Genomic DNA, 20,865 nt, shown 5'->3' with positions numbered 1-20,865 from the left:
TTACAAGGGGCGGAGCGTTGTAAAAATTCCCGCGAAACAGCTGTTGATCAGTGGTGCTTACAGGCTCATATGTAAACTTTAAAACGGGGTGATTTTTTTTTAGAACTGGTTGTAAATCAAGAACATCAATAAGAGAAAATGGAGCAAGAAGTATTTGGAAGGTTGGCATCAAAAATGGGTATAACATCTGGTAAAATACTGACGTAAGTATATTGTTAGTCGTTGCGATTTCGTGGTTTTACTACAGACGTTGTTTAAGCACGTGTTAAACCGGCTAGTCAGCGAGCCTTGGATAACCGTGATATGTACAAAGTATCACAAATGAATAAAGAGTAGAAATTACTTAAAGAGCGATCTTTTTGTGGCTTCTCATAAAACCTTTTCATTGTTGTATTGACAGTAAAGCTCAAGAATACCTTCGACTGTCCCAGATAAAATGTGCAGGTCTTTCCTCACACACGACTGCAACAAGCAAGGCAGTTGTGTGTTTAGAGCTGGCTGCGACTGTAACGAAACACCCACTGGATAAAGTAAGATTCTTTGTGGTTGTTTTCTCTTTGTTAATCCTGGTGGCATTACTATGCATGTTTTACTGATTTCGTAGGCAAAACATAATTAGTACGTTTCCTGATAAGTAGGTTACAGTAGTTTCAGGAGCAGGGACAAAGCTTTCAACTTTAATTTTCTAAAATGTAAATCCCTCCCTTTGTACTCTACATGTTTTGAAATGTAAGCACCCACTGCTGGAAAGAGGCTCTTAATTTATTTAATCAGAGTGATGTTTAGATTCGTGCTTTGCATGAGGATTTCAGTCCACCTGATATTGTATAAACGCTTTTTTTCGTGGGGACACAATGCAAATAAGCGATACATATAGATAACAGAATTTCATAAACAATGTGTAGGTTCAAAGAGAATTAAATCGTTAAGGTCAGATGATCACCTGTGTTGTGTGACGGCATTTTCTTTTCGTTTCGAATAGGAGTACGTCATCAAATTGTCTGGATTAAACAAGAAGATGTATCAGAGCCTTTTGAAGTCCATGGAGTGCTTGCTTGGTTTGGAATCTCAGATAGGCCTTAGAGACTTAGCTGTGCAGTATGGGTGTATAGATGCTGTTACTACCGCTGCAAAAATATTGGAAAGGTGAGAGAATGGGTTATATATTATTAATTCCTTCAAATAGTGTAGCCAGTTTTGGCCTTTTACTAAGCCTTTGATGGGGTTAGGTAGACTCTATTTTTCTCTAAATGTATCCACATTACTGTTTTCTGTTTACACCATTGTATTGCTACATAGTTGAACTGAATGTTTTTTAAGCTTGCCTTTGTTCTTCAGATATGAAGCCAGCCTACCTGAAGCACAGCAGAAAGATATTGATTTATCAAAGCCACTCTTCACAACAGCAGCTTTGCATACAGCTTGCAGGTAAGAGTTTGTTGATTTTTTTCTTAAACAAAATGGTTGCTGTTCTTAATCCACTCCACCAATATTCCCAACTCAAGGGCTGGTGTAAATGAATTTACAAGGACAAATAAATTGCCTGTAACCTTTGAGCTTAGAATTGAAAGTGAATCACAGTGCATAACATTCTATCAAGAAAATAGCCATTGCCTATTCAGCCAGCATGATTATAGCCTGAGATTTTAGTTACTAATAACATGCTTTAAGTAGGAGAGGGCACAGTGGAAAGGATATTTTAAAATAATTACAACATGCTATTATTACTAAATCACTGCCAAAGGATACTTTTTAGTGGAAATCTATTTTAACATCTTGTCCAGTACTGTATTCAGAATGACAAGAGTAATCAGGATGGCACAATAATATTTGAGATATTTCAGTATTTCTTATGCAGTCTTGGTAATTTTTCATACAGATGCATGAAGATCAAAGTTGATAAGAAGCTAGTTGCCATGTCTGGTGCAGGGAAGCGTATCTTTGACCGACTTTGTGTTCAACTGGAGAAATTTGGACAACAGATCTGCAGTAAGTAAAAAAATCTGTGAGGTTCATTTTCAAATTTTTTAAATCCTAAGCTTATGTCACATTTAAGACTGTTGTCTGATAAAACAAGAAGTCCATTTAGTAGTTAGAAGCAAATGGATGCAAGGATCTCATCCAGCTATTTCTTGAAAGAAGGCAGAGTATTGGCTTCACCGACATGGGTGGATAGCTTGTTCCATATTCCCACAACCCTTTGTGTAAAGGACTGCCATCTGTTCTTAATTATAAGTGCACTTCCATGGGGGCTTTGGATGTAAAGTAACTAATGCTCCAGAACTAAGAAGTTGTAAATTGGGGTTTTGCCATCTGAAGTACTGAGATGAAAACATTTCATTTCATAACTTCAAATATGTTTTATTAATCCCCTGCTTATGGGGCATGTATTTTCACACTTAAATTGATGCTAGTGCTGCTGAATCATAACTAAATTCACACCAATTTATGCTTTGACACCAATGCTATCAAGCTTGGATTGTTTTAAGAAGGTCTAAAGGGAATTCTTTTTTTGTGAGGTGTGTGTGTGGAGGGTTGTTTCACTAAAAGTATACAGACTTATCTGTTGTTGACTAATGATGTTGCCCTGTTCCTTTTCCAGAAACAAATTCTGTATGGTCTTCTTGCTGAATCTCAACCAGTTTGTGATTATAAAATACTCATGAAAGCACTATATCTGTTGTAATATGTCCATTGTCCATTTAAATGTTGTATCTTTTGCAAAATATACAAGTATCCAACGAATAATAAAGGATTTTGTTGAGTTAAGAAGTAATTTTTTTATTTGTAGCTTTATTGATAGACTTGAATTAGCAACAAGCTGTTTGGTATTTCAAGGCAGAAGGTAATTTCTAGTCTTGATTTTTAGAACCGCAGGGAATATCCAGGATTGTTTGCACTGCTTGTCTATCCTCAAGAAGAATCGGTACTTTTCACTCAAAGTGTTGATCAGCTAAAATGCGAGATTTTAATAAGTTAAATAGTTAATTAAGCACAGATTCATCAAGTTTTTTTAAAGGATGAGAGTGGAGGAATATTTGCATTCCAAATTAGAAGTGGTTTCTGCCTTTAGATTAAATGTGATGCATAAGAAATAGAATAAAAAGAAATAGAATATTTAAATAAAATTGGGTTTCTTTGACCATCAGATTCCGATGTTTGCTCATAATTATTCAGGGTGAGAACATTTTCATATTTCTTCTTAAATCAGAACATTAACAGCCTTTATTTTCTCCACAAAGGTGAGTGCATTCAACAGAATGAACAAACAAAAACAGCAAGGAAAAGACAGAAAACATTGTTGGAGTGCATAAAAGAAAAAGAAGGTAAACAAATTAATAAAAGGAAATTTCAAAGAACATGTTAAGAGCCCCTTTTATGTTGTTGACCTGATATCGCATACAGTATGTAATGTGGTTGACCATACACTGGCAACTATCCACTGAAAGTCAATTTTATTTTTATTTTTACAGAAGAAGAGACATCAACTTCTCACAAGCAGCAAAAGAGTAATTCTGAGGAATGTGTGCAGCAGGATTATGAAGAATGGAAGAGAAGGATTCTTGAAAATGCACTGAAAGCCAAGAAAGTCGATACCTAATCTGCAGAAGATTTATTTGCATTTGAGTTTTTAATTTAAGTTGAGGCTGTAAAAATTGCATTCATTTTGTGATTTAATAGGATTATCTTTTATCTGTTACACGTTGCTTTTAATTTTTTTTTCACATGGAGCTTTTGAGATTACTGACAGTGGGCAGAACAACACAAAAAAGTAATTGTGTTCTGCTGGTGGCATCTCTACAACTCTTTTTTTATACTTTAGTTTTATTGAGTGACACTTTCAGGAAGTGTTCTGAATCATCAATTATTACTTATTTGCCTTTTTAATGTTTCGGTCTTTAATTGGCTTGGTTGTTTTAGCTTTGAACCATTGCAGTTTTAGTTAAAATATTTTTGTTGGAACTTCGCACCTCCTAGTGGTTAATGGAGGAGGGGTGTCAAAAGATGATAGCGATGGATTGTGTAGGTTGAGGTGTCAGATTTGGTTAATCCAAGCCTGAGGTCTTTTGGTCTTTATTGCCTCTAAATCTGTTTCATTAGTGGTCTAAATAATAGCATGATTGTAATACATCTTCTAATACTTTCATGACTGCTCACTTCTATAAATAACTGTTCCTTTAGGGCAGTGATAGTTTTGGGTCAACCATAAGAATCATCTCCATATATGCCTAAAATAACCATCTAAATTGTTTGGTCTGCACAAAAACCAGAAGACTAGGCTCTCCAGGAACTAATTCTGACACGCCTGGGTTCACCAATATACAAACAGTACAGCATTGCTTGCCTTTGTATTTTGGTCTGAAGGTGGTGTGTGGGCAACTGAATAACATACAATATTTCAAATCTTCATTAGTAATTTGTATTTACATACTCTGAGACCTTATTTTACAGATTTCATAGCTATGAATTGAAAACGGGGATAATCTTTGTATTGAGCATTTACTTAAATTATACTACTGTAAGAAAGTAGCAGGTGTGTGGTGTGGGTCACTCAATCATTATAACAAGATTTTTGAGTTGCCACCCAGCTCTTGCTCATAGTAATTCCATATGTTAAAAATTATTATTTTTTACTGGAGTTTGGTTAGACATTACAGAAGCTGCTTTTAATTTATACTTTTTATTTAAAAATGCATGCTCTATTTCAACCTGGACAGGACCAATTTTAAAAAGCAAAAATACTTTTTTTACTTCAATTTACATACTGAAGTGACATCAACATTTATTTTCTACAAACAGCATTTACTTTCAACTAGAACACCCCACATAAAAGGAACTCAAAGACTGTGTTTTTTTAAATTCTGTACTTTAAATATTAATAAAATTATATGCAAATTATTTTCTTTTTAAAACTGATTTTGTGTCTTCTCGAGCAAGGAAGATATTCTTATTGACATTTAAGAGTTCAGTATTTAACACCTTTCTTATATAGTGCTCTGCCTCAAAGATGTGCTGCTCTGTTGGATTTAGGTTTATAAAGTGTATGACAAGGTATAATAGCTTTATCCTAACAACCTTTGTGTAACATTTTTAATGAAAACATTTATAATGGGGGAAATTAAATTAACTGCATATTTATAGACTACTTAAATATTTCTTTATACCCCTACTAATTTAAGTAGACAAGATAGAACATGCTGACAGTCTGAATAAGAGAATACAGACTAAACAGCTCTTTACAGCTGCATGTAAAAAGGACATTATGTTAATCATAAAAACTAAATATAACTATTTCCTTTTTCATGATGGTGAGTAACCAATGTGTTCAAAAAGTGTCATCATCTTTCTGTTGTCACTACACACCACTGACTTACTTGAGAGAACTGTAATTAAAATTCCCATACTTTAATGTTTTTTTATGTTCCTCTCACAGATAAGAGTTGTATAAACCTGTGTCGGCATAATGCAAAATATTCTAAATGCACTTAAGTTCATTAATGTACAACAATAATTGTAGTGTGGTCTTTTCTAGTACTTACCATGCACACACAAGCAAGTCATTACTGCCTTCACAGAAGGAAAAATATGTATATCATATCTTGCAAGTACAATATTTACAACAATCTTTAAATAGACTCCCAAATGCAGTTCTAACAATTAATAGCAAGTGTTTAATGCATATATTTTGTATTTTGCTGGCATATCAAAATAAAGCATTCTGTGAATAAGTGTATGACATAGGGTTTAAACAGTACAGTTTGGTAATGGCAAATTTAAAAAGGTAGTATGTCACTTAAACAGGCAGATTTAGGTGAATTAGCATGAATAGAAAAGTATGCATGCACACCTGTAATGAACATATACTGTACATCAAAAGAAGCATCATTCTTATGCACACATCCAAAATAACATATTAAATGGTTTTTATGTTCTTTTTAATTAATCACTCATGACTGACCCTGATACACTCAAATAACTTTGAATGTTGCATAAGCACTAAATCTCTTCATTACTGAGACATGATTGGGCACAGGTAAATTAACCTGTTCAATATCAAGCCTGTTTTTTTAGAAAAAAAACCCAAGCTGATACATTTATCAAGAGAATGTCTCTGTGTTATAGGTATGTTGGAGGCTGAACTAAGTCCACTATCACTCAATATCTCAGAGCGAGCAGAATCTAACCTGGCAAGGTGTTACAGTCAAATACAGTCCATCAATACGAGGCTATGACCTGGGAGAGCACAAATCTTGCACTTTGCTAAGATTGATGATGAGGTATAAGTGTGATTGTCTAGACAGAAATGTTCTACGTCTCTTGTAGTGATTTATGGAAACCTAACTGCATGGCTACATTGATCAAGCTCTTGGACACTCAATTGCTGCCCTTCCTGCAAGCACATCCTGAATTGTCAACATTCCAGTAGGACAACGCATGTCCTGCTTGCCAGATAGGAGTCACAGTGTGTGTTGTGACATGACAGTATTGCTCAGACACAAGTAAACAGGCACATTTGTCCAGGTTTTAAAAAAAGAACAACACAGAATCCGACAAAGACAGTATCTATAAATTGTTGAAAACCATGTATTGCATCCAGCTGTAGCTACAAAAGCTACTAGGCCTGTGATAGTAGCCTCCCTGTTGATGACACGCTAATCATCAGAATGAAATGTACCTATTTCATGTTTGTTAATTAAAATACATGTGTACCTGTTATAAAACCATTTCCAATAAACTGAGGATTCTTTGCAGTTATACATTAGTTTCTTTTGATGCTCAGAATATATCAGTGTCAGAAACAAATTAGGGTAGGAAGGTGAACGGGGTTATATGAACATAAGGCTATTCAGATCTGTTTGAAGTTTATCAATAGTACAAACTCTAGCAATAGTTTTGATGTTTTAAGTGTGTGCATGCTGCTGTGAAGAAACATTCAGTCATATTTTCTCTAAAAACAGCACATTTCAATCAAAGTGAGCTCGCAGACTCATTCTAGTTTTGTCCTTGTAGGATTCAGCGCCTATGCTGGGTTCACAGATCGGCCCTGGCGAAACTTCTTCAGTCTGTTTGCTGCGGCAACTACATAGAAATGTTTCTGCAAAGAGAGCAATTGAGACACAGCAGTCAATTGGGTTTGTGAGTTGTTTCCTCGCAAATGCAACAATATTTATCATCCGTTGTCAAAAACCACTTAGTCCAATAAAGCACTAGAGTGAGCCAGAACATAGCCCAGCAGATAACTAGTGGAAGGCAAGATAACCCTGGGTGGGATGCCAGTCCATTTCAGGATATGCAGAAATACTACTTAACAACGGCAGCATGTCTTCAGACTATAAGGACACTGGAGTACCTGGAGTAAACCTTCCACCTTGGAAAAGCATGCAAAGTCCCAACACTCCAGGTTGAATTAGAACCCAGCACCGAGGAGCTGTGAGGCTTCACCTCTAACTGTCACGCTACTTCGTAAATATTATAAGCTTCTTTAAAAATACATCATACATCCTCTGAGCATTATATTTCAGACAGCTAGTTATTCAAGCACATCACTTCAGAGATAGGAAAACGTTTGCATTTTAAACAAACATCTAGGTTGTTTAACAACGTCAAAATATATATTTACAATGTCTTGTTAAATCTCTGCATTCTATCAATATCTCTGTGGAAAAAATGTGGATTTTGGAAATCAAAACATTATAAACTGCTCTTCATTATGTTTTCAGTTCCAACCTACAACAGCTTGTTACCTTCCACTGTCGATGTGCTAGGTATCTCTGCAAGCGCAGCTGGGATTTCAGACGAACCCTTCGTATCTTGGCTTTGTCTGCCAAATTGTTCAGCCACTCATGTTTCATGCAGCCAGAAGCACTTAAACGGCTACTGTTAAAATAAGAAAAAGGCAACTGAAGATTGGAGAAAAGAGTACAACACAGCATCGTTTTGTCTAATTCTAATTGTAGTCAATATTTTAGAGGTAGGGGTATAAAAAGGTACATTCTGATTAGCATTCATTCACATCCATTGTTATCCACTGTTTATCTTGTCATTTTAAAAGGTTTATTCTAATTTCTAGAATACACAGTAAAAATAGCTTGTTTTGTTAATACCATTAAGTATTTCAATAGATTACGTCTGACAAATTTTATGTGACAAAAAAGCAATAGTCATATCTAAAATGCTTTTTTCATCAACTAATTATAGGGTTTTAAAATAATATAGAGTGCACAATCATCTGAGACTGACATCTGTTCTAAATACAGCCTGTTATTCAAAATAGTACAGTGTACAGTACATTCTAAACAGCAAGTGCAGTTTCAATATATGCTCATCTTTTCATTTTTTAAATGATCACACTGATTGTTAAAGAGTATAGTCTGAATGTACCCTCTGCGTTATTCACACAATGGATCAAACAGGATCAAACAATGTGTTTTAAATTTCAAAACTCATAATCATTACCTATTTTATTTCACATTTTTAGGTGTTAAAGTCAGACTATTTGATCACATAAATTATACTTTATCCAAAAACTTGCTCTGTATGTTTTAGTGAGCTATGTAGATGACTGAAGGCCAAATGCAGATCCGACAACTGATAGTGTGACTCACTCTTCATACAAAGGACTACTTTTTTCCCCACTGTAAGCAACATTCCTGTGCAGCCTCCATCTCAGTTTTGTACGTCAGAGAACCCAAAGTCATGAATGAAAATGATAATTAATGGTGAATTATAGCATGTCCAGAGAAAGCCCCTTTCATTTGTGTCAATAATGCTATCACCTGCTTAGACAGTTTAGCTTTGCTTCCTGCCAGCTGGGCCTGTGAAATACCACATTGTATGAGGCAAAAACCCCCCAGTGTGCCCTTCTGTTTAGGCCATCACATATAATTAAAATATAAATAACCCCCAACTGTAGAGTTTCGCATCCTTATAAATAGTTTACTAATGTTAGAGCATTTCAGTTGTGTAATGTAATGAAAGGTCAATTAATATTTACATGCATAAACTAAAGAAAACGTTCGTACAAAAAAGATTAAACAAATTTAGAAATTATCACCCGAGCAATTGTCCCTAAAACCAGATAAACGGAATCATATGTGTTTTAACCCGATTATATTCTGGATGCTTTTCTGTGATTCCAATTAACTGACATGTAGCATCTAAAATGAGTGAGGAAAAAGCAATCAGAAGTGTAAAAACAGTAATCCAGTGTGTGTCAGAATTAATTTTATTCTGTATTTTAAAACAGAGATTTAATTGCAGCTAAGTCCATCTGTCAATGTGTTTATGATTGGCACAATGTATGTAAAATGTCTAGATTCAATAATGTACCTTTTTTGGGGGGGGGGGGGAGTATTTAAAACATTACGGTTCCAGTACAGAGAATTGAGGTGAAGAAGCCTACTGTATATTATTACAGATGGAAAGACAATAAGCATGATACCTTCTCTCTAAGACAAGCAGCCTTGAAATGAAGTCTTTTGCCTCAGAAGAGACATTTTCAAAGGCCTCAGCATCGAAGTCCCAGTTGCCATGAAGGATGTTGTTCATCGTCTCTGTGTCATTATCTCCCAGGAAAGGAGACAACCCACTGAGCCTGAATCATAACATTTGTTTATCAGAAAACAGAATAGAGCACTTAAACAATGTATATTTTAACAACTAAAAGACTTTAATATCATCCAGTTGTCTTGTATAAGGAAGTAAAAAAATATTTGCTAAATAATTTTAACATTGGACATTTCACAGATCTGTTTACCACTCACACATAGAAACAGGGATTATCTCCAGGTCTAACAAGACAGTATGATCATGATGGATGCACACACGGATATAAATATTATATATTATATATATATTATTTTTAAAAGTTCTGAAAACCATATTTTTGTCAGTGCATCACACAATATTTGCTTATTTTTGCGCTCTCTTTATTTTTTCAAAGTCTTACTATTTTTGTGCTGTATTCTAAATGATTAAATTATAGTCCTTTTGTTACAACAAAGCACATTAAAAGCCTTTGTTTCTTGGTGAGCTCTTTCTACCTCAAGTAGCAGTTGTCAGAATTCTTAGGTTCATTCATGTTAACGAGGACCACCTTTCAGTAATGGAAATACAATGACTATGTAACAGCAGGTAATTTAGTGCCATAGCTTGTCTGAAAAATCTGAAAATATGAGAGACCCTCTTAAAACAGTCAGGGAATAACCTAGAATTAGCCCAAGAAACATGTTTTATTAAACCAAAAAAGTGACACTTAGAGTAAACAGCCAGAAAAGGCAGAAGCCTTTATTTGCTGAGCAGGAAATGGTAGAGACATAATGTCTTGTGTGGACAGAAAAAGAAAACAGGAATGCAAGATGTTTTCAAGGACTTCTTCCTTGGTTTTTTACACCACTTGTTTTAAGCCTAAGCATAAGAGTTAATTATTTTAATGGCTTAACACTTATTAATTCACATGCGAGACATGATGTTTTCCCCCAACCTTTTGTTTTAAATATTCCAGCACAGATTAGAGCAATTGTACAAATTCCAGCAACTTTACGTAAAAATGTTGCGCCAGGCAATGAAAGCTTTGGACATACAGTATACGACAGCAGCACTTACAGCATATACGTGATGACTCCCACACTCCACATATCGGTGGGGAATGACACATAATCATAATTCACCACTTCTGGTGCTAAGAACTCAGGTGTGCCGAAGTTGACTTTCAGCTTCTCACGAGGTTTGTACCTGATACAGACACACAAATAGAAGATGTCATTTCCCACTGTGATGTAAGAAGACAACCATTGTTACAACTTTGATATCTAGTAAGTGGTAAGTAGACCCTATCTGTGAAAAGCAGCTCACTCTCACAGCATTGGTATTCTAGAATTCATTTACTTTAAATATACAAGACTCCTGTATTTGTAATAAATTTTATAAAGACAGCGAGACACGTGTATAATTATTTGATATTCTAGATTTCTAAATTCATTTTACACTTATTAAGCAATGACAAGTGAAAATTTCTTTTAACAGTCTTGGAAAAGTGAAGTAAACTGCCACACATTTCAGATGTAGATCATGACATTAAGGAACATTTATTTCATTACTCTCCAAATTTTCAGGTGTAGTCTCTGGTACAGAAAATGATCTCAGAAAAAAAAACAGCTTCAAATGAACCTCCGGAGCCACCTACGCAAACAGAGGCTGAATGCTCTTTGTTGCTATGAAACCTTCAACAGCTTGTGTTAGTATGGAGCTGTTTTCTTCATGGGGACGAATGAGTTAATCCAAATGGAAGGTTAAAATTAACACTGTAGTGTTACTACTGTTTAATCTTCACACACCTGAATGGATTCAGTTTGCTCAAAAACTGACTCTTGTTTTACTAAAAGGACTTTTGGGTCCTGTAGCCTCTTAACAAACTCATATCCCAGTGAGCAAACACACCAAACAGTTATTCATTAAGTGTCAGGCACTTACTTTCTCGCCAGCCCAAAGTCAATTATTTTTATCTGATTTCCTGTGTTGTTTACACATAAGATATTCTCTGGCTGAAAAAAAAATAGAAAGAAGGAACTAATATCAGAGTCAGCAGTGAAGACGTCCAAGGTAACATTTAAAACCATACTGAAATGAAGCACGAATTGGGAACATTTCAAACCCAAATGCGATAGTACCTTGAGGTCTAAATGGAGAATGTACTGCTGGTGGAGATACTGCACACCTTCACAGATCTGACGTGTAAACACAATGGCATCCAGTTCTGTCAGGTGATAATTGTCATCAACAATTCTGTCAAATAATTCTCCACCATCCACGCTGCAAAAACATGACATTAAATAAATAGCCTGGAAGCAAAAATTGTAACACTTCTTTCAGGGCAAGGGGAAATGAAAGGGAGAGCAGACGTTCTAAATGTAAGGATGCAAAGAAAATGTCACAGGTTCAGTGGAGAAAATTGAATACATCAAGAACATAGACATGTATTGAAATCTGAAGTGCACAAATACTACTGCGAGAACATTTACAAACTGGATGGAAGCCAGAGGAGGCATGGATAACACACATAAAGCACAAAGGTCAAGTGGATATTGATATATGACTTCTAAATGGGCGGTGTATTTAGAATATATATAAAAACACTAATAGATACTTGAACCTGGTGTTCATTTACTTATTGAAGTTACTATATTTATATATATATTACAGAATGAAGTATGAAGTAACAGAAATCAAAGTATCATCTATATGGTACATCCTATTATTCTGCTTAGGGCAGACTTTGAAATGTAATAGTAAAAGCAATACATTGATATTATGTAAACCTTAATTAAATCAACTCAGTGCAACATTTGACTTGACCTCAGACTGTTCTAAAGTTTACATAAAAGGCTGAGGCAGTACAGCTTAAAACATGACTTTTGTCTTTAAGAAATATGAATAATTTATGATAAATTATACATTAAACGAAAATGCTCCAAATTTGGCATGCTCCCCAGGTTTTCAAATTGTTGGTGAATACCCTTCAACAGCTATTCATTTGACAGACTACACAAGTAATCAAATTCTGTGAGCATAATATCCTTTTAATTCTACAGTTCAGCATATTCGGGCAGGTTCAGCTCTTCCCTTAACTAAACATAAAGTGTAAAAGTCATCATACAGATTAGAACTTACTACTCCATAATTAATGTAAGGTTGTTCTTGGATTCAAAGGCATCATAGAGCTGGATCAAATTGACGTGGTTTAATTGGTTCATGACACCAATTTCATTCTTGACTTCTTCCTTAATTAGAAAAAGAATACATCAAAAAAGCATAAATCAGTACAAATTTGCTTAAAGTCACTCACTAAAAAGCTGCTATATAATTACTCACTCTAAATCTGAAATAAAAGACATCACATGCAACATGCCAAACCTTTTAATAAGGCATTTGATAACAGTAGTGTATTGTATTATGCTTTAGGGTACAGAAGTCCAATAAATATTATAAAGTGTTTACCTTTTGATTATAATAATATCTATCATTTAAACAAAAAAAAAAGAAATTCTGTTTTTCTGGCAGCGTTTATAATTTCACATTTTGCTTATACAAGCTCACACAGAATGGCCAGTACAGCCTACCACAACAGTTTACTGAGCAATGCAAATCCATCTCTGTTTCTGTGCTAACAGCAGGTGGTGCTAACAGCATCTATATCAAATTGTGCTGCGGATTAATATTAACTGTGCTTTAACTGTTCGGTTGTATTCTCCTGGATTCAACATGAGTAGTGTTTTTTCTTTTTTTCTTTTGCTCCACAAAGTGTTAGCTGGATTAACTATAAAGCCAAATGGTCATACAACTTTCCAGGGATACATTTAGTTAGGAAGCCTATGAGAGGGGATATTAATGGAAGAATGTGTCTGGCAAGAGGGGTGGAATTTGGCAGGATTGTAATGGTATATTTCAATTGTTTTTGTGCTCCAGTTTACTCCCATCTCCAATGGGTTAGGTCTGATTGGGTGCTCTACATTGTGCCCAGATGGTTTACTAAACGCTGTCAGCTATTTTCTTAAAGTGTGTTCAACCATCCATACTTTTCCCAGCTTTGTTTTTGGAAGAAGGCCCAATTATGTAGATGATATGTCATATGCTTGTGTAAGATTATGTTTTGTTCAAATGTCAGGATAAAAACAGTTACAAAACAGTTACATTTCCACATAATAAAAACTTGTTCAAAAGATCATGAAGTACTGCCAGGAACTACAGTAGCTTTAATGAGAGAAGAAAAAAGTGCATAAACAAAGCCTGCTAAGTGATGTAATAAGACAGCTGTAATTCTTGTGATCTCTCATGCAATGATGAGAAAGATTTAGCAGTTGTATTTTCCGTACAAAACTGCATTTTACCATAGAGATAAAAATAAGTTTAAGTGGCTAAGTTAGCAACTTCCAAGAGAAACCTGACCATCAATTCATGTCAGTATGAACAAGAACTATAAACAAAATGCACACATTGACCTCATAAATCAGTTTTACAGGAACTGTTAATACAGCAAAACTATCCAGATATCTGTGGTATAGTCCTTACCCGGTCTTTTGCGCCTTTAACTTTTATTATCTTCGCTGCTAATGTGAGTCCAGAGGAGAGTTCTGCACACTTGACAACCTGGCCAAAGCGTCCCCTGACAGACACAGAAAAGAAAATTTGCAGGTACTGTGATTCAAGACAGAGGCAGGCACATTTTGAAATGCTTCCAAGGACTTCACAAATATCAAGCCCCAAAACAGCATCTCTAAAACACAAAACCCTTCACCCTGAGAATGTGATGTCTGAAAAATAAAATGCCGATTTTAGGCATCTGTATTTCCTGAAAAGAAAATGGTAATGGTTAACATTACACCCACAAAACGTATCCATTTTAAAATTAAGTACTGTATAAATTAAATGTAAGCAACTCACTAAAGAAAGATCTGCAAAACAGCTGTGCTTATCACTTACAAAAATAACTCTGTACATGACAATCAAACAGCAAGCCAGTACATTTATTTGAAGACCTCAAGCAGGATTAACTTTGTCTTCCTTGCCAGTTGTTCACCCCTTATATGATGTGTCCAAGTGAATATAGAATGTCACAGAGTTGTGTGTGCCTGCCAATGTTTGGTTGCTTATTTGATAATGCTGGAAAGGAATACTGTAAGTGCCCTTTTAATGTTACCTAGATCAACAAAGTCAGCAGAGGTAATTGAGTAGGTGTAGGCAAAGTATTTTTAACGCTAAATGGACAGAAAAAAATAACCTACCCCTTACTATTATGGCCCTGTTTGGGAAAGAAATGCTACACTTGCCTGAGGCACAACACTCATCAAATCCTGAGCCATTTTTCATTAAGCATACTTTGTCTTTCCTGCTGTGCACTACTTTCATGTTTTTCTTCCAGAAAATGAACATAATTTGTAATGCAAGCCCTACACATTTTAAATGAAAAATGACTAAACAAAATGAAATGATAATAATAATCTAACACTAAATGTTGTTAATATAATGATTACAAGAAATGATTACTTTGCTAGAGGGCATTAGAGACAGAGAAATAAGGACGTAGACAACAAATGTATAATAATTTCCCAACATAGGGGGAACTTCCCCAGGCTTACACACCATGTACAGTAGTGTTTAGTATCTTTACTTTGCATCCAAAAATGTAAATTTACTATATTAACAAAACCTCTAATACCTGCTACACAGTTTTAATAAACAGGCACGTCTACAAAGTTTCTCAATTTCCTGTTCAGTTCAGTCAATACTGCCGTATCTGTGTTTTGTACACTTTCTTAAAAAAAATAGATTAGCCCAAGACAAAAAAAATAGAACACTGTAAATTGTTTTAATTTCAACTCACCCTCCCAGCACTTCCTTATAACTGACAGTGTAATAAGAGCTAACTGGAAGTTGCTTTGTGCTCACAATGCGATGTTCAAAGGGTGCAGGCAAAGGAGGACTGTCATCTATAAAAATAATAAGGAGAAACTATTAGTCTTTGTAGTCATTCCTTTCCTAAGTGTGGACACTAAAAGCATTTAATATATGAGACTAACCAATGACAATTAGTTCCTCCTCCTGGGAATTCTCAAGGGCAACAGCTAATGGATTAGCCTCTGAGGGCTCCTTATTGACTTGGTTCCCATTGGCTTCTGCTGCCTCAGGATCTGCTGTTCCAGCAGACAACAGCTGGAATGGTTCACTTTGGGGATGACTAGGCAGCTGTTCAGCTTTGTTTTCTGTGGCAGTGTTGCTGTCCTTTTGTGGTCCCTTATCCTTGGAGACCGGCTGGGCATTTGGCTTAGGCTGCTGTTTGACTGGAGAAACAGTCATATGTGACATTAAGGCACTTTTAAGATCTTTCTTACAGTATGAGTCATCACTTTTCGGTAATGATACAGCAGGTTTTGAGGATTTGTGTTGCTCCATCTTCTTGTGTTCCAAAGCAGCTCCTGATGGAAGTGCTGGAGGCTTTTCTTCAGATGAAGATTTTTTGCTTTGTAACCCAGTCGCAGGAATGTTCTTTGTTGTGTCAGGTATTCTAAATAAAAAATGTTATGATTAGTGTACTCACCTGCCAAACCATACCAATTTATTTGTGACAGTCAGAAACTCTTTAAGGTTAGATACATTATTTTAAAGTACTAAAAGGCAAATATTTATTTTTCCCTTTAAAATGTAGTTTTTAAGCAAACATTTTTCAGACCAGAAAAGACCCAGAAAGAATGAAGCTTTTGTATATATGGTAACGATTTCAATGAAAACATTTCTTTGAAAACTTTACAAACTCAATAACTTTTCAAAGAAAAATAGACTTGTGTGTGTTCTTTTTAGCTGAAACATGAAAAAAACAAACTGCTCATTTTAGCTATAACAAAAATAGCATTTCTATTTACAAACACATTTTCCACTGTACACTGTGCTGAGTCAGTTGATGCTAACTGATTTTCTTTTGTTATTCCTATGATGAAGTACCTACAGTCTACATATTTACAGGTGAATAGACTGTCAGAAAATATTGTTACTACAGTGTCTTGTTGATTCATCAAACAACACCTCAATATCTTGCACTGGTCACTAAGATTCATACTCCAAACTACTAATGAGGAATAAAGTTACTTAGTAAATAGAAAAGTGTGGTTTTCTATTTTGAAATGTAGAAAAATGTTTTAAAAAATGTAGAATCTACATCTGTACCTCTCCAGAGTTTCTGCAGCTTCCTTGTGGAGATCTTGTCCGGTACATGCTGTGACATCACTCTCAGGTTTGCAGGCTACAATAGTGATGTTAATATTTTCAACCTCTTCTGGCTGATGAACAGTCCCCTGTTCCTCTGTATTTACTCCAACGTTATGTGTCACTTCAGTAAAAGTCTGAGTTTGAGTATGTTCCCTGCTCCTGATAGACGCTTTCTCGGGTAAGTGGGAAACTTTGGTTTTAGAGTCGCTGCTGGAAAGCTTGTCTGCAGCAGGGAGAATCTGTGCATTCTCATCGTACTGTGGGCACTGTTTTTCATTTGGGGCCTGGGGGAGGGCAATGACGCTGTGTGCTTTTGTCTCCGCGGGGCTGTGGACTTGAGCTTCAGTAGTAGAAACTGCATCTGCATTTTCCACCATAGAGATTTTCTCCACTCTTTTGTCATCTAGATGAATCAACAAAGAAAGGTTTTAAATCTGAAGGTAGTTGGAAGGTTGTTTCTAATGAAGCATAGTGAGTATGTCCTTAGACTCATAACTGAGAGGTTGTGGGTTCAGGTCTCCAGTGCAGACACTGCTGTTGTACCTTGAGTTGTGGCTGTCCACACAGATGTGTAAGTGGAGACCAGCAGTGCTAGGAGTAATCCCTGTGGTATGCTGGTGTCTAATCCACAGTGGAGAGTCACATGCCTCTCTAGTCTACCTCATACTAGAGAAAGCACAACAGGCTCTGGTCCAATGTGCTATTGAGGCTTTGTTTGATACTTTTCCTTCTTCATACTATGGCATTTGGCAAATGAATAATAGTTTAAGAAAGACAAATATAATATGATGATATACTGTAATATAGCTGTTAAATTGTTTTCATGGTATTTTAAATGCAAAACCTGTATATTTCTCTTTTTTCTGTTCTATTGCCAATGATAATGCCATCAAACTGGAAGACATTCAAGAAGAATAAGAAATGTATCTGCAGCATACCTTGAACAGATCTCCTGATCTCAGCCTGAACAGCTCTATTGCTGCATGCAGCTCTAGGTTTTGCATTTCTTTCTTCTGATTTGTCCTTTTTCTGCTCAGAAAATAAAAGGTTTAAGACGGATTTAACATTCAATAATTATTTCAGACATGGGAAGCAATTGATTATGATCACCTTAGTATCCCCACATCATGTATCTCTAATAACACTTTTTTGTAATAAAAGATTATATAATGTCATTATTTTTAAAAACATTAAAGAATATTTTTATAAACTTTTATTCGTACATAATATTCCTTAGTACTATTTTATTTAGAATCAATTATTATGTCATGATTGATTTTATGACTCATTTTGATGCAAGGAATTATCTCACTGGCTTTTATAAATTGTTCTATTCTACTGAGTACTACTAAGTACTGTGGCCTGCATTTGCTTTTCTTCACTTCTTCCTAGTAATTGTGCTTTTCAGAGTGATTTGAATATAAAATTATTCATACTTAATATTGTAAGTAGACATCCTGTTATTTTATGCAAGTGAAAAATAGAATTAAAGAAGAATCTACAGAACATATACTAATTCTCCAAAATCAAACATTTCCATCCATCCATCTTCATTGTCAGAGACTTTTCTGACAAGCAACAGATGCAAGGCAGAGTATTCCCTGGACTTGACACCGTCGCTGGGCAGACACACAGACAGACTCACACCAAGGGGCAGTTTTTCCAGAAAATAATTTACCTACCGGTCTACCTACGTCTTTGGACTGTGGGAGAAAACCGGATCACCCGAAGAAAACCCAGGGAATGGATGATTTCAGTAACAGTAATTTAAACTACTGGATTTATACTGACATTTGTTTCCTGTATAACAAGAATGCAACTTACATTGTGATTGTGATTTGTGAGTTCAATGTAATTTGGTATTTACTACAAAATAGTCAGGCCTTCCATAGAAAAAAAATATCTGAATTGCTGATGGCCCTGTGACAAATCCAGAGAGCAGATAATCCAATAAGAAACCACTGTACAGGACTTTTACAGCAAGCCATTATTACTGGGCATTACACTACATTCATTTGGTAGTTATTACTGTCACGTTTGTCAGTTTGTGCAGATTGTCCTGTTGAAATATTAGTCATTGCATAGATCTTCTGTTTTAACATGGAGAGTCACCAACTTTCACTAAACTTTATTCACAATGGTTATCTCAACTTCCAACTTATTCCTTTTTATAGTAGCCAAAAATATGTAATTATTTCTTGTTACAAAGAACTTTCATGGTTTAACATTATATTTAAATGCATCATTATCAACATCATATATTATCTTATTGAGATTATCCCCTTTATTAACAATCCCCTTTAATTTCCTAATTTCATTTTGTGCTATAGAAAAAGTTTATTAACAAGAGTAAATAACATTTCACTAAAGCACTAAAGCATGGTCTCTGATCTTTGAGTTACTTGATTGCCTTGAAAAGATAAAAGATCATATACTAATAGTAACTTTTTAATACTAACTGTTTTCAAATGAGATTTTTTTAACACAAAAGCATGATCTCAAAATATGACTCATAAAATGGATACAACTGTATATTCATACCATATATCTACTCAAATATGTCTCAGTGTAATGCCGTCATCTTATTCTAATTTGAATGTGCATGTATTAAAATGAAAAATCTAATTATATCAGAGAATGGTAGTCATACCACTTCATTAGATTGATTTAATTTATGAAAAAAAGACAATTCTGTCTCTTTGGAGTCATTTGTTTTGAAATTTCATGACATATTATAACTTGCATTTAATGGAATTAAGCAATAACATTAGCAAAAGTACAATCACAGGTAGGTGGTCCTAAAAATAAAAATTGTGAATCACTAAGAATTTTCATTCAAGTGAATTACATCACTAACATACCATGGTTATGATAGTGATGTAATATTGTCTTATTTAAACGACATATTTTTCATACCTCTGCCCAAGCTGTTATGAATTTTAATTTATTTAGTTAAAAAGAAGTAAAAACAATTTAATTATCTGGAACAGTGGACAATAATTAAGAAACTTCTTAATTCCCAGCAAATTGCTGGCAATGTATTTAGGGTACAGTACAGGAGAAACTAAAAGGGCCACCATCAAACTGAAGTTAATTTAACATTAACTAAAATGTTAGACATCCTTTTTTTTACTTAGACTGTGAATAATATAAAATGTTTAGCTACGAACAGTATGCTTTTTACACCTCACTGACCTCTTCGTTACTCTCAAGAAGACTGCCTTTTCTCCAGGGAACAGTGCCTTTGAGAATATATTCCACTATTTTTGAGCTTCTGAAGGTCTCACCAACAAATTTTATGACTTTGTTGATTGCGGAGACAGAGTGTTCAATCCCATCAATTTTCTCCCTTTGCTTTTTGCCATCCTGTTGAAGATATTTCAACAGTTTCACGGTTTCGGTGCTCAGACTTCTAATCTCGCTGAAAAGAGTGGAGTCGCACTTTTGAAAACTCTCGGCGGTAACAGTAGGCTCCTTCATCAGCTGCAGTTTTGCCATGTCCTTTTCCAGGTTTCCAATGCCCTGATAAACCATATCTAGTTTCTTCAGGACGTCTCTTTGGCTACTCACTATCTTCTCCACCTTTGCATCCAAGACACTAAGTTTATTGTCCATGACATTCAAGTTACTTATAACTTGACTGCTATTGGACTTTTTGACAGGAGACCCAGCTCCAGAGTCCCCTGTGTTATCCAGTGTACCCCCTTCATACATTTTAGCAATACAGGCAGCTAAAGACACTTGTTTACTCATTTTTTTTTTCTAACACAGCAAAGGAAACTGAAAAAAACCCCAGAAGATTGGCACCTGTTTCACACTGTACCATGAATTGTTTCAGTTAATTTCTTTTTAGAGTTCCAGGTATAAAACTGTCTTCATGCCTCAAGTCAGTTCAGTGTGGATTTGTTGTTTCTTAATGCCAGTGGCATGACACCACTTAAATAAACACCTCAGCTTTGATATGTTATCTGAAACTCTGTCCTTTTTTTCTCCCAGGCTTTTTTAAACAACCTACCAGGCTCCACCACAGCCAAGTTTTTTTCTCCCCCTTTGACGTCACCAAATCATTTAAATCTGTTTCAGAAGAATCTGTTGATTGGTAGACAT

At 35.2% G+C, this 20,865-nt stretch overlaps 2 protein-coding genes across 2 annotated transcripts; one reads left to right on the top strand and one right to left on the bottom strand.

Moving 5' to 3' along the window:
- The first annotated feature begins 97 nt into the window (after positions 1–97).
- Positions 98–3,601, top strand: orc6 (origin recognition complex, subunit 6). Its single transcript, XM_088939238.1, has 7 exons — positions 98–203; positions 401–530; positions 983–1,146; positions 1,339–1,428; positions 1,880–1,989; positions 3,243–3,326; positions 3,474–3,601. Exons 1-7 carry the CDS (start codon positions 139–141, stop codon positions 3,599–3,601), a joined length of 771 nt encoding a protein of 256 aa, XP_088795364.1. The 5' UTR covers positions 98–138.
- mylk3 (myosin light chain kinase 3) lies at positions 3,211–20,649 on the bottom strand. The gene is made up of 13 exons (XM_088939235.1): positions 19,954–20,649; positions 17,697–17,787; positions 16,717–17,161; positions 15,576–16,060; positions 15,380–15,485; positions 14,068–14,161; positions 12,670–12,779; positions 11,670–11,811; positions 11,473–11,543; positions 10,606–10,734; positions 9,443–9,595; positions 7,746–7,878; positions 3,211–7,096 (listed from the first exon to the last, which is right to left on the bottom strand). Exons 1-13 carry the CDS (start codon positions 20,509–20,511, stop codon positions 7,022–7,024), a joined length of 2,592 nt encoding a protein of 863 aa, XP_088795361.1. The 5' UTR covers positions 20,512–20,649; the 3' UTR covers positions 3,211–7,021.
- Between the last annotated feature and the right edge of the window lie 216 nt (positions 20,650–20,865).

The sequence above is a fragment of the Atractosteus spatula genome, chromosome 21, assembly GCF_055471065.1.
Source record: "Atractosteus spatula isolate fAtrSpa1 chromosome 21, fAtrSpa1.hap1, whole genome shotgun sequence".
Lineage (NCBI taxonomy): Eukaryota > Metazoa > Chordata > Actinopteri > Semionotiformes > Lepisosteidae > Atractosteus > Atractosteus spatula.
This window is presented reverse-complemented; position numbering and strand designations above follow the sequence as displayed.